General features: G+C 36.2%; 1 protein-coding gene, 4 non-coding genes and 1 pseudogene across 5 annotated transcripts; all 6 read right to left on the bottom strand.

The window, feature by feature from the left end:
• Positions 1-509: 509 nt before the first annotated feature.
• On the bottom strand, positions 510-1363 carry LOC128230880 (uncharacterized). Its single transcript, XM_052943308.1, has 2 exons — positions 1051-1363; positions 510-562 (listed from the first exon to the last, which is right to left on the bottom strand). Exons 1-2 carry the CDS (start codon positions 1361-1363, stop codon positions 510-512), a joined length of 366 nt encoding a protein of 121 aa, XP_052799268.1.
• A 570-nt stretch (positions 1364-1933) lies between these two features.
• Positions 1934-2042, bottom strand: LOC128233144 (U2 spliceosomal RNA; annotated as a pseudogene).
• A 2212-nt stretch (positions 2043-4254) lies between these two features.
• On the bottom strand, positions 4255-4447 carry LOC128233124 (U2 spliceosomal RNA). The gene has a single exon (XR_008260622.1). It is a non-coding gene; the product is annotated as a U2 spliceosomal RNA (small nuclear RNA).
• Positions 4448-6532: 2085 nt separating this feature from the next.
• LOC128233125 (U2 spliceosomal RNA) lies at positions 6533-6725 on the bottom strand. Its single transcript, XR_008260623.1, has one exon. It is a non-coding gene; the product is annotated as a U2 spliceosomal RNA (small nuclear RNA).
• A 2093-nt stretch (positions 6726-8818) lies between these two features.
• LOC128233126 (U2 spliceosomal RNA) lies at positions 8819-9011 on the bottom strand. The gene has a single exon (XR_008260624.1). It is a non-coding gene; the product is annotated as a U2 spliceosomal RNA (small nuclear RNA).
• Positions 9012-11103: 2092 nt separating this feature from the next.
• On the bottom strand, positions 11104-11296 carry LOC128233127 (U2 spliceosomal RNA). Its single transcript, XR_008260625.1, has one exon. It is a non-coding gene; the product is annotated as a U2 spliceosomal RNA (small nuclear RNA).
• Between the last annotated feature and the right edge of the window lie 1855 nt (positions 11297-13151).

A 13151-nucleotide genomic window follows, 5' to 3' on the forward strand; every position in this document is an offset into this window, starting at 1 on the left:
AAGTCACAAGCTTCAAATAAATGTCACTGAATGTTTCTCTTCTTTTTAACACTGAATATAAACACACTTTTTAACAATGAAAATTAAAATATACATTTGGCCTAAATTAACAAATAATATTGAAAGGGACTTAAGCTTAAATGAAAGGCAGGTTTACAAGTTTGGGTTAGTAGATTTTACTGAGAAGTGTAGTGCAGGCACTAAAAAGTACCCACACTAAAGTATCTCAGCAAATAAACGGTAGTTGTTAACAGCTCTTACAAAGAATGAATGAAATGAAAATATGAACCCTTTATGGGAAAACATAGTGATGAAGGATGCTTGAAATGGGGATGGTATGAATGAAATGGTTACCCAAACTGGGTGTACATATATACATATGACAGCATGGAAAAATGACTGACAATGCAAGAGCACGGATGAATAAAAAGAGATGATAGATAATACACTTTATACAATACAAGCAAATCAAGCAAAACACTCGATGCCACTGTATTTCCCCCCTGTTGTCAAGGCGATGAACCCCCGGGAAGAACGTCTGTCGACCAGGGCGTCCATCGACCTGAAAACAGAAAGAGAAAACAGCAGCAGAAAGAAAAAAATATCAACAATTACAGTTTTAATTTCTTAATATAAAAATTGGAAAATAATTCTTCCGAAAAAACTAAAGCTCCATGTAACAAGGAAACAAAATCATAACTAACCCGTAACCCATGCATCTATTAATATTATCCATAATAAATCTAGCATAATCGACTTTTAAGCGGAATTTTAACAAAACTGTTTTACTATATTTTACTTGATTTCTAATAGACCAAATAACAAAACGTGATATTGAAATTATAACAATTTAACGGGGTAAAAATCAAAAAGCAGTAATCGCAGTCCAATAATACATATCGATTTGTAAAAGTTAACAGTGTGGGCTCTGCGCCTCCAGGAGATTTTCCAGAAAACTATCCTGTGACGACAATAGGACACTAAATCTGTTGTCACCCAGAGACTCCTCTCTTACAACATATTTGTTTGGGGGGAGTTGAGTAATGTTACCTTCCTCAGGTTCCCTGTCATCATCATCATCATCATCATCATCATCTTGGCGTCTTTTCTCTCCCCTCGCTTCAACCGTAACTGCCATATCCTCCGATTCCGAAACGGAAAGGATGACGTCCTCTCTGTCCGAAACCACATCCGACTGAGCTTTGGGATCCTCTTCCTCCACGACCGGTTCCTTCATCGTCTCCACAGCTACATCCACTGTCTCCGCCTCCTCATCATGCTGCCACAGTTCTGCATCCTTCATGGAGGGCTCTGAAACTTGTTTCAAAGTAGCTGCTGTCGTCTCCGGGCAGTCCCTCCTCATGTGTCCCAGGCTCTAACACCTGAGATAAAGAGGGGGACGGCCCGGCGCCGACAGCAGTGCCTGTTGTCCACAACGAAAGCCCACTAAGTGGGGTAAACACTTGAACTGGTCTAATGTCAACTCCATGGAGACTAGTCTCACCCCAGTTTCCACATTAAACCCGTTTAGGGTCTTCTTTTCACGCGCTACACAGGTTACATTTCCAAAAGTTTGCATAAATATTTCTACAACAAAGTCTTTTATGTATGAAGGCAACCAATGTACTCTAACAGTGACCACTTGCTTACCTAAATTTATGACTCTAAAGGTCTTATTCCTGTATTTAAACCCTGCCTCCCCTCTTTCAAAAACTTGTTCATTCCTAAAGAGCCAACGAAACTGACCTCAAAAACTCCAAAGGCACTCAGAGGTCCTTCCGCCTATGTAATGGCCGCTACCTACATCGTCAGGGGTAACACCGTATGTAAGAAGAAGGGAGGTCACATCATAGAGGGATGTGTACCTTCCTGCGAACACCTGCACCGTCGTCATCAATTTCTCGGAGTCGACAGCATTCGGACCAAAAAGGCCGGGATGTATCCGACTCCCCATCACGCGTAAGTATACGAATTCACAGTTGTTTTAAGCTGATAAGAACAGATACTACATTTTGATCTTAGCCAAAAGGCCGAGAAGCGATACCGTCAGAGTGCCCAGAACATTATTATAAGGCAGCTTCGTCTTTCCATTTCCATGACGGGCACATTCAGACCAAAATGTTTCAAGATCCATTTATCATGTCTGGTTGGCTAGCGGTCGCATTTCCTTTCATTCTTCCGTAGCAGAACTCTCGCCAAGATGTTGACACTTATGCCAAATCATCCGGTTTTAAAAACTTTTATAGCACTTCCGGTTTACACGCGTTTTAAACTCGCTGTCGTTTGTGTACGACTAATGTCAGCCATACGTTAGCCAACGTTCGGCGGCCATTTTGATTAAGCTATATTTCGGCGCTTTGCGCGTCCCAGTGTAGACTCTGTTTTCGATTTTATTAAAAACTGAAGAATATAATTATCTCATCACTTACATCAAATCAATTCCCAAGAACAAAAAAAATAAATAACTTCGATCGGCTTCAAACATGAACTATGGTCAAAGAAAATACCGAGATCTAATTATTTTAAAGTTTCCTTTTCATATCCTAATTTGAAAGTATGGAACGAAATTCCGGATGACATGAGGAATGCGCAGAGGTAAACAACCACTTTCAATGAAAATATGAATCACACATTGAACGGAGTGCATCACATTGAGTACGTTGCAGTATATGTTCATTCTTAACTATTTGAACACATTTAATTGTAAATGGTCGAGTGTCCGTCGGAGAGTGTGTGTAAATTGTACTTAATGTGTTATTACATTGTAAACAGGAAAACACATGTTACGTGAGAATATCCTATCCATTTAACTCTGAGTTTATGGTATTGTTATAATGCTTATTTTTGTTTAATAATTGATTACAGACATACATGATTTCGTTCACAGAAGGCCACCTTGTTAATATGCTGTTCGTATAGTTCTGTCTGCAGCTATGTCAAAACGTGTTTTTACCTTCTCAAACCAAAGATGTTTAAAAGTTTCAAATTACCATAGGCATTCTAAAACAGATGGAAAGAGATCTGTGGCCGCAGTCATAAAGCTCCTTAGTGAACGGTTGTTGTTGTTGTTGTTGTTGTTGTTGTTGTTATTGTTGTTGTTGTTTATTAAACTTCGTAAAAATAACACGATTGTTTAACAACAAATATCTTAAATGACCCGAACTCTTTATCAAATGTATTCGTATGAATTTATTATTTAGATATTCTATTTGCTTATTTTCGTGCTGTTGTTTTTTCGTGTAAAAAAACAACATTAATAGTAATGTTGTTGTTCTTGTTGTTGTTGTTGTTTATTAAACTTCGTAAAAATAACACGATTGTTAAACAACAAATATCTTAAATGACCCGAACTCTTTATCAAATGTATTCGTATGAATTCATTATTTAGATATTCTATTTGCCTATTTTCGTGCTGTTGTTTCTTCGTGTAAAAAAAACAACATTAATAGTAATGTTGTTGTATCTTAAATGACCCGAACTCTTTATCAAATGTATTCGTATGAATTCATTATTTAGATATTCTATTTGCCTATTTTCGTGCTGTTGTTTCTTCGTGTAAAAAAAACAACATTAATAGTAATGTTGTTGTTGTTGTTGTTGTTGTTGTTGTTGTTTATTAAACTTCGTAAAAATAACACGATTGTTTAACAACAAATATCTTAAATGACCCGAACTCTTTATCAAATGTATTCGTATGAATTTATTATTTAGATATTCTATTTGCTTATTTTCGTGCTGTTGTTTTTTCGTGTAAAAAAACAACATTAATAGTAATGATCAAGTTCAACTTTGAATAAAAGCTTCATTTTACTAAGCTGAAACAATCACTCAGAAACTTCATGAATGCGGCCCCTGGACAGTCAAAACAGAAACGTTTATGTTCAGGTCGTAACATATATCTTTTTAACGTATTCGATGCTTATGTCCGTTTAAATATTTTGACTTATTTCCGCCATAAGGGTTGCAGCTTGTTTTTTGTTTTGTATCCCAACGTTCAATTACATACCTATCGGTCTGGGCCGTTGACCGTCTCTACGGCAAAGTCTGTCCCCGCTGAAGCCGTCGTTTACGGGGCCCGGCCATGGTTCTGAAAGTAGTATAAACGCGTGCTTAACGTACATTTCATTGCTAATATATGTGTTTACACGTGAATATGAACGTGCCAAACGTCCACGTGTCGTTGCTTAACAACACGCTAGCGTGTGCAATAACACAGCTAGTTTGCAAGTGTTACCATGTGAGGATGATTGTTTTGTTTAGTGGGCCGATCTCGGAGGTACTGCAATACCGAGCCAACCCGTGACGAGAGCGGAGCAAGCCCCTGACTTCTCGTCTGTGTTCAAAAATCAGTTTAATATCGAAGCCAACCAATGGAAGGCGTATCAGATATTAAGCTGATAAGAACAGATACTACACTTTGATCTTAGCCAAAAGGCCGAGAAGCGATACCGTCAGAGTGCCCAGAACATTATTATAAGGCAGCTTCGTCTTTCCATTTCCATGTCGGGCACATTCAGACCAAAATGTTTCAAGATCCATTTATCATGTCTGGTTGGCTAGCGGTCGCATTTCCTTTCATTCTTCCGTAGCAGAAGTCTCGCCAAGATGTTGACACTTATGCCAAATCATCCGGTTTTAAAAACTTTTATAGCACTTCCGGTTTACACGCGATTTAAACTCGCTGTCGTTTTATGTACGACTAATGTCAGCCATTCGTCAGCCAACGTTCGGCGGCCATTTTGATTAAGCTATATTTCGGCGCTTTGCGCGTCCCAGTGTAGACTCTGTTTTCGATTTTATTAAAAACTGAAGAATATAATTATCTCATCACTTACATCAAATCAATTCCCAAGAACAAAAAAAAAAAATAACTTCGATCGGCTTCAAACATGAACTATGGTCAAAGAAAATACCGAGATCTAATTATTTTAAAGTTTCCTTTTCATATCCTAATTTGAAAGTATGGAACGAAATTCCGGATGACATGAGGAATGCGCAGAGGTAAACAACCACTTTCAATGAAAATATGAATCACACATTGAACGGAGTGCATCACATTGAGTACGTTGCAGTATATGTTCATTCTTAACTATTTGAACACATTTAATTGTAAATGGTCGAGTGTCCGTCGGAGAGTGTGTGTAAATTGTACTTAATGTGTTATTACATTGTAAACAGGAAAACACATGTTACGTGCGCATATCCTATTCATTTAACTCTGAGTTTATGGTATTGTTATAATGCTTATTTTTGTTTAATAATTGATTACAGACATACATGATTTCGTTCACAGAAGGCCACCTTGTTAATATGCTGTTCGTATAGTTCTGTCTGCAGCTATGTCAAAACGTGTTTTTACCTTCTCAAACCAAAGATGTTTAAAAGTTTCAAATTACCATAGGCATTCTAAAACAGATGGAAAGAGATCTGTGGCCGCAGTCATAAAGCTCCTTAGTGAACGGTTGTTGTTGTTGTTGTTGTTGTTGTTATTGTTGTTGTTGTTGTTTATTAAACTTCGTAAAAATAACACGATTGTTTAACAACAAATATCTTAAATGACCCGAACTCTTTATCAAATGTATTCGTATGAATTTATTATTTAGATATTCTATTTGCTTATTTTCGTGCTGTTGTTTTTTCGTGTAAAAAAACAACATTAATAGTAATGTTGTTGTTCTTGTTGCTGTTGTTGTTTATTAAACTTCGTAAAAATAACACGATTGTTAAACAACAAATATCTTAAATGACCCGAACTCTTTATCAAATGTATTCGTATGAATTCATTATTTAGATATTCTATTTGCCTATTTTCGTGCTGTTGTTTCTTCGTGTAAAAAAAACAACATTAATAGTAATGTTGTTGTTGTTGTTGTTGTTGTTGTTGTTGTTGTTTATTAAACTTCGTAAAAATAACACGATTGTTTAACAACAAATATCTTAAATGACCCGAACTCTTTATCAAATGTATTCGTATGAATTTATTATTTAGATATTCTATTTGCTTATTTTCGTGCTGTTGTTTTTTCGTGTAAAAAAACAACATTAATAGTAATGATCAAGTTCAACTTTGAATAAAAGCTTAATTTTACTAAGCTGAAACAATCACTCAGAAACTTCATGAATGCGGCCCCTGGACAGTCAAAACAGAAACGTTTATGTTCAGGTCGTAACATATATCTTTTTAACGTATTCGATGCTTATGTCCGTTTAAATATTTTGACTTATTTCCGCCATAAGGGTTGCAGCTTGTTTTTTGTTTTGTATCCCAACGTTCAATTACATACCTATCGGTCTGGGCCGTTGACCGTCTCTACGGCAAAGTCTGTCCCCGCTGAAGCCGTCGTTTACGGGGCCCGGCCATGGTTCTGAAAGTAGTATAAACGCGTGCTTAACGTACATTTCATTGCTAATATATGTGTTTACACGTGAATATGAACGTGCCAAACGTCCACGTGTCGTTGCTTAACAACACGCTAGCGTGTGCAATAACACAGCTAGTTTGCAAGTGTTACCATGTGAGGATGATTGTTTTGTTTAGTGGGCCGATCTCGGAGGTACTGCAATACCGAGCCAACCCGTGACGAGAGCGGAGCAAGCCCCTGACTTCTCGTCTGTGTTCAAAAATCAGTTTAATATCGAAGCCAACCAATGGAAGGCGTATCAGATATTAAGCTGATAAGAACAGATACTACACTTTGATCTTAGCCAAAAGGCCGAGAAGCGATACCGTCAGAGTGCCCAGAACATTATTATAAGGCAGCTTCGTCTTTCCATTTCCATGTCGGGCACATTCAGACCAAAATGTTTCAAGATCCATTTATCATGTCTGGTTGGCTAGCGGTCGCATTTCCTTTCATTCTTCCGTAGCAGAAGTCTCGCCAAGATGTTGACACTTATGCCAAATCATCCGGTTTTAAAAACTTTTATAGCACTTCCGGTTTACACGCGATTTAAACTCGCTGTCGTTTTAGTGTACGACTAATGTCAGCCATTCGTCAGCCAACGTTCGGCGGCCATTTTGATTAAGCTATATTTCGGCGCTTTGCGCGTCCCAGTGTAGACTCTGTTTTCGATTTTATTAAAAACTGAAGAATATAATTATCTCATCACTTACATCAAATCAATTCCCAAGAACAAAAAAAATAAATAACTTCGATCGGCTTCAAACATGAACTATGGTCAAAGAAAATACCGAGATCTAATTATTTTAAAGTTTCCTTTTCATATCCTAATTTGAAAGTATGGAACGAAATTCCGGATGACATGAGGAATGCGCAGAGGTAAACAACCACTTTCAATGAAAATATGAATCACACATTGAACGGAGTGCATCACATTGAGTACGTTGCAGTATATGTTCATTCTTAACTATTTGAACACATTTAATTGTAAATGGTCGAGTGTCCGTCGGAGAGTGTGTGTAAATTGTACTTAATGTGTTATTACATTGTAAACAGGAAAACACATGTTACGTGCGCATATCCTATTCATTTAACTCTGAGTTTATGGTATTGTTATAATGCTTATTTTTGTTTAATAATTGATTACAGACATACATGATTTCGTTCACAGAAGGCCACCTTGTTAATATGCTGTTCGTATAGTTCTGTCTGCAGCTATGTCAAAACGTGTTTTTACCTTCTCAAACCAAAGATGTTTAAAAGTTTCAAATTACCATAGGCATTCTAAAACAGATGGAAAGAGATCTGTGGCCGCAGTCATAAAGCTCCTTAGTGAACGGTTGTTGTTGTTGTTGTTGTTGTTGTTGTTGTTATTGTTGTTGTTGTTGTTTATTAAACTTCGTAAAAATAACACGATTGTTTAACAACAAATATCTTAAATGACCCGAACTCTTTATCAAATGTATTCGTATGAATTTATTATTTAGATATTCTATTTGCTTATTTTCGTGCTGTTGTTTTTTCGTGTAAAAAAACAACATTAATAGTAATGTTGTTGTTCTTGTTGCTGTTGTTGTTTATTAAACTTCGTAAAAATAACACGATTGTTAAACAACAAATATCTTAAATGACCCGAACTCTTTATCAAATGTATTCGTATGAATTCATTATTTAGATATTCTATTTGCCTATTTTCGTGCTGTTGTTTCTTCGTGTAAAAAAAAACAACATTACTATTAATGTTGTTGTTGTTGTTGTTGTTGTTGTTGTTGTTGTTTATTAAACTTCGTAAAAATAACACGATTGTTTAACAACAAATATCTTAAATGACCCGAACTCTTTATCAAATGTATTCGTATGAATTTATTATTTAGATATTCTATTTGCTTATTTTCGTGCTGTTGTTTTTTCGTGTAAAAAAACAACATTAATAGTAATGATCAAGTTCAACTTTGAATAAAAGCTTCATTTTACTAAGCTGAAACAATCACTCAGAAACTTCATGAATGCGGCCCCTGGACAGTCAAAACAGAAACGTTTATGTTCAGGTCGTAACATATATCTTTTTAACGTATTCGATGCTTATGTCCGTTTAAATATTTTGACTTATTTCCGCCATAAGGGTTGCAGCTTGTTTTTTGTTTTGTATCCCAACGTTCAATTACATACCTATCGGTCTGGGCCGTTGACCGTCTCTACGGCAAAGTCTGTCCCCGCTGAAGCCGTCGTTTACGGGGCCCGGCCATGGTTCTGAAAGTAGTATAAACGCGTGCTTAACGTACATTTCATTGCTAATATATGTGTTTACACGTGAATATGAACGTGCCAAACGTCCACGTGTCGTTGCTTAACAACACGCTAGCGTGTGCAATAACACAGCTAGTTTGCAAGTGTTACCATGTGAGGATGATTGTTTTGTTTAGTGGGCCGATCTCGGAGGTACTGCAATACCGAGCCAACCCGTGACGAGAGCGGAGCAAGCCCCTGACTTCTCGTCTGTGTTCAAAAATCAGTTTAATATCGAAGCCAACCAATGGAAGGCGTATCAGATATTAAGCTGATAAGAACAGATACTACACTTTGATCTTAGCCAAAAGGCCGAGAAGCGATACCGTCAGAGTGCCCAGAACATTATTATAAGGCAGCTTCGTCTTTCCATTTCCATGTCGGGCACATTCAGACCAAAATGTTTCAAGATCCATTTATCATGTCTGGTTGGCTAGCGGTCGCATTTCCTTTCATTCTTCCGTAGCAGAAGTCTCGCCAAGATGTTGACACTTATGCCAAATCATCCGGTTTTAAAAACTTTTATAGCACTTCCGGTTTACACGCGATTTAAACTCGCTGTCGTTTTAGTGTACGACTAATGTCAGCCATTCGTCAGCCAACGTTCGGCGGCCATTTTGATTAAGCTATATTTCGGCGCTTTGCGCGTCCCAGTGTAGACTCTGTTTTCGATTTTATTAAAAACTGAAGAATATAATTATCTCATCACTTACATCAAATCAATTCCCAAGAACAAAAAAAATAAATAACTTCGATCGGCTTCAAACATGAACTATGGTCAAAGAAAATACCGAGATCTAATTATTTTAAAGTTTCCTTTTCATATCCTAATTTGAAAGTATGGAACGAAATTCCGGATGACATGAGGAATGCGCAGAGGTAAACAACCACTTTCAATGAAAATATGAATCACACATTGAACGGAGTGCATCACATTGAGTACGTTGCAGTATATGTTCATTCTTAACTATTTGAACACATTTAATTGTAAATGGTCGAGTGTCCGTCGGAGAGTGTGTGTAAATTGTACTTAATGTGTTATTACATTGTAAACAGGAAAACACATGTTACGTGCGCATATCCTATTCATTTAACTCTGAGTTTATGGTATTGTTATAATGCTTATTTTTGTTTAATAATTGATTACAGACATACATGATTTCGTTCACAGAAGGCCACCTTGTTAATATGCTGTTCGTATAGTTCTGTCTGCAGCTATGTCAAAACGTGTTTTTACCTTCTCAAACCAAAGATGTTTAAAAGTTTCAAATTACCATAGGCATTCTAAAACAGATGGAAAGAGATCTGTGGCCGCAGTCATAAAGCTCCTTAGTGAACGGTTGTTGTTGTTGTTGTTGTTGTTGTTGTTATTGTTGTTGTTGTTGTTTATTAAACTTCGTAAAAATAACACGATTGTTTAACAACAAATATCTTAAATGACCCGAACTCTTTATCAAATGTATTCGTATGAATTTATTATTTAGATATTCTATTTGCTTATTTTCGTGCTGTTGTTTTTTCGTGTAAAAAAACAACATTAATAGTAATGTTGTTGTTCTTGTTGCTGTTGTTGTTTATTAAACTTCGTAAAAATAACACGATTGTTTAACAACAAATATCTTAAATGACCCGAACTCTTTATCAAATGTATTCGTATGAATTCATTATTTAGATATTCTATTTGCCTATTTTCGTGCTGTTGTTTCTTCGTGTAAAAAAAACAACATTAATAGTAATGTTGTTGTTGTTGTTGTTGTTGTTGTTGTTGTTGTTGTTTATTAAACTTCGTAAAAATAACACGATTGTTTAACAACAAATATCTTAAATGACCCGAACTCTTTATCAAATGTATTCGTATGAATTTATTATTTAGATATTCTATTTGCTTATTTTCGTGCTGTTGTTTTTTCGTGTAAAAAAACAACATTAATAGTAATGATCAAGTTCAACTTTGAATAAAAGCTTCATTTTACTAAGCTGAAACAATCACTCAGAAACTTCATGAATGCGGCCCCTGGACAGTCAAAACAGAAACGTTTATGTTCAGGTCGTAACATATATCTTTTTAACGTATTCGATGCTTATGTCCGTTTAAATATTTTGACTTATTTCCGCCATAAGGGTTGCAGCTTGTTTTTTGTTTTGTATCCCAACGTTCAATTACATACCTATCGGTCTGGGCCGTTGACCGTCTCTACGGCAAAGTCTGTCCCCGCTGAAGCCGTCGTTTACGGGGCCCGGCCATGGTTCTGAAAGTAGTATAAACGCGTGCTTAACGTACATTTCATTGCTAATATATGTGTTTACACGTGAATATGAACGTGCCAAACGTCCACGTGTCGTTGCTTAACAACACGCTAGCGTGTGCAATAACACAGCTAGTTTGCAAGTGTTACCATGTGAGGATGATTGTTTTGTTTAGTGGGCCGATCTCGGAGGTACTGCAATACCGAGCCAACCCGTGACGAGAGCGGAGCAAGCCCCTGACTTCTCGTCTGTGTTCAAAAATCAGTTTAATATCGAAGCCAACCAATGGAAGGCGTATCAGATATTAAGCTGATAAGAACAGATACTACACTTTGATCTTAGCCAAAAGGCCGAGAAGCGATACCGTCAGAGTGCCCAGAACATTATTATAAGGCAGCTTCGTCTTTCCATTTCCATGTCGGGCACATTCAGACCAAAATGTTTCAAGATCCATTTATCATGTCTGGTTGGCTAGCGGTCGCATTTCCTTTCATTCTTCCGTAGCAGAAGTCTCGCCAAGATGTTGACACTTATGCCAAATCATCCGGTTTTAAAAACTTTTATAGCACTTCCGGTTTACACGCGATTTAAACTCGCTGTCGTTTTAGTGTACGACTAATGTCAGCCATTCGTCAGCCAACGTTCGGCGGCCATTTTGATTAAGCTATATTTCGGCGCTTTGCGCGTCCCAGTGTAGACTCTGTTTTCGATTTTATTAAAAACTGAAGAATATAATTATCTCATCACTTACATCAAATCAATTCCCAAGAACAAAAAAAATAAATAACTTCGATCGGCTTCAAACATGAACTATGGTCAAAGAAAATACCGAGATCTAATTATTTTAAAGTTTCCTTTTCATATCCTAATTTGAAAGTATGGAACGAAATTCCGGATGACATGAGGAATGCGCAGAGGTAAACAACCACTTTCAATGAAAATATGAATCACACATTGAACGGAGTGCATCACATTGAGTACGTTGCAGTATATGTTCATTCTTAACTATTTGAACACATTTAATTGTAAATGGTCGAGTGTCCGTCGGAGAGTGTGTGTAAATTGTACTTAATGTGTTATTACATTGTAAACAGGAAAACACATGTTACGTGCGCATATCCTATTCATTTAACTCTGAGTTTATGGTATTGTTATAATGCTTATTTTTGTTTAATAATTGATTACAGACATACATGATTTCGTTCACAGAAGGCCACCTTGTTAATATGCTGTTCGTATAGTTCTGTCTGCAGCTATGTCAAAACGTGTTTTTACCTTCTCAAACCAAAGATGTTTAAAAGTTTCAAATTACCATAGGCATTCTAAAACAGATGGAAAGAGATCTGTGGCCGCAGTCATAAAGCTCCTTAGTGAACGGTTGTTGTTGTTGTTGTTGTTGTTGTTGTTGTTATTGTTGTTGTTGTTGTTTATTAAACTTCGTAAAAATAACACGATTGTTTAACAACAAATATCTTAAATGACCCGAACTCTTTATCAAATGTATTCGTATGAATTTATTATTTAGATATTCTATTTGCTTATTTTCGTGCTGTTGTTTTTTCGTGTAAAAAAACAACATTAATAGTAATGTTGTTGTTCTTGTTGCTGTTGTTGTTTATTAAACTTCGTAAAAATAACACGATTGTTAAACAACAAATATCTTAAATGACCCGAACTCTTTATCAAATGTATTCGTATGAATTCATTATTTAGATATTCTATTTGCCTATTTTCGTGCTGTTGTTTCTTCGTGTAAAAAAAACAACATTAATAGTAATGTTGTTGTTGTTGTTGTTGTTGTTGTTGTTGTTGTTGTTTATTAAACTTCGTAAAAATAACACGATTGTTTAACAACAAATATCTTAAATGACCCGAACTCTTTATCAAATGTATTCGTATGAATTTATTATTTAGATATTCTATTTGCTTATTTTCGTGCTGTTGTTTTTTCGTGTAAAAAAACAACATTAATAGTAATGATCAAGTTCAACTTTGAATAAAAGCTTCATTTTACTAAGCTGAAACAATCACTCAGAAACTTCATGAATGCGGCCCCTGGACAGTCAAAACAGAAACGTTTATGTTCAGGTCGTAACATATATCTTTTTAACGTATTCGATGCTTATGTCCGTTTAAATATTTTGACTTATTTCCGCCATAAGGGTTGCAGCTTGTTTTTTGTTTTGTATCCCAACGTTCAATTACATACCTATCGGT

Source organism: Mya arenaria, chromosome 4 (genome assembly GCF_026914265.1).
Source record: "Mya arenaria isolate MELC-2E11 chromosome 4, ASM2691426v1".
NCBI lineage: Eukaryota > Metazoa > Mollusca > Bivalvia > Myida > Myidae > Mya > Mya arenaria.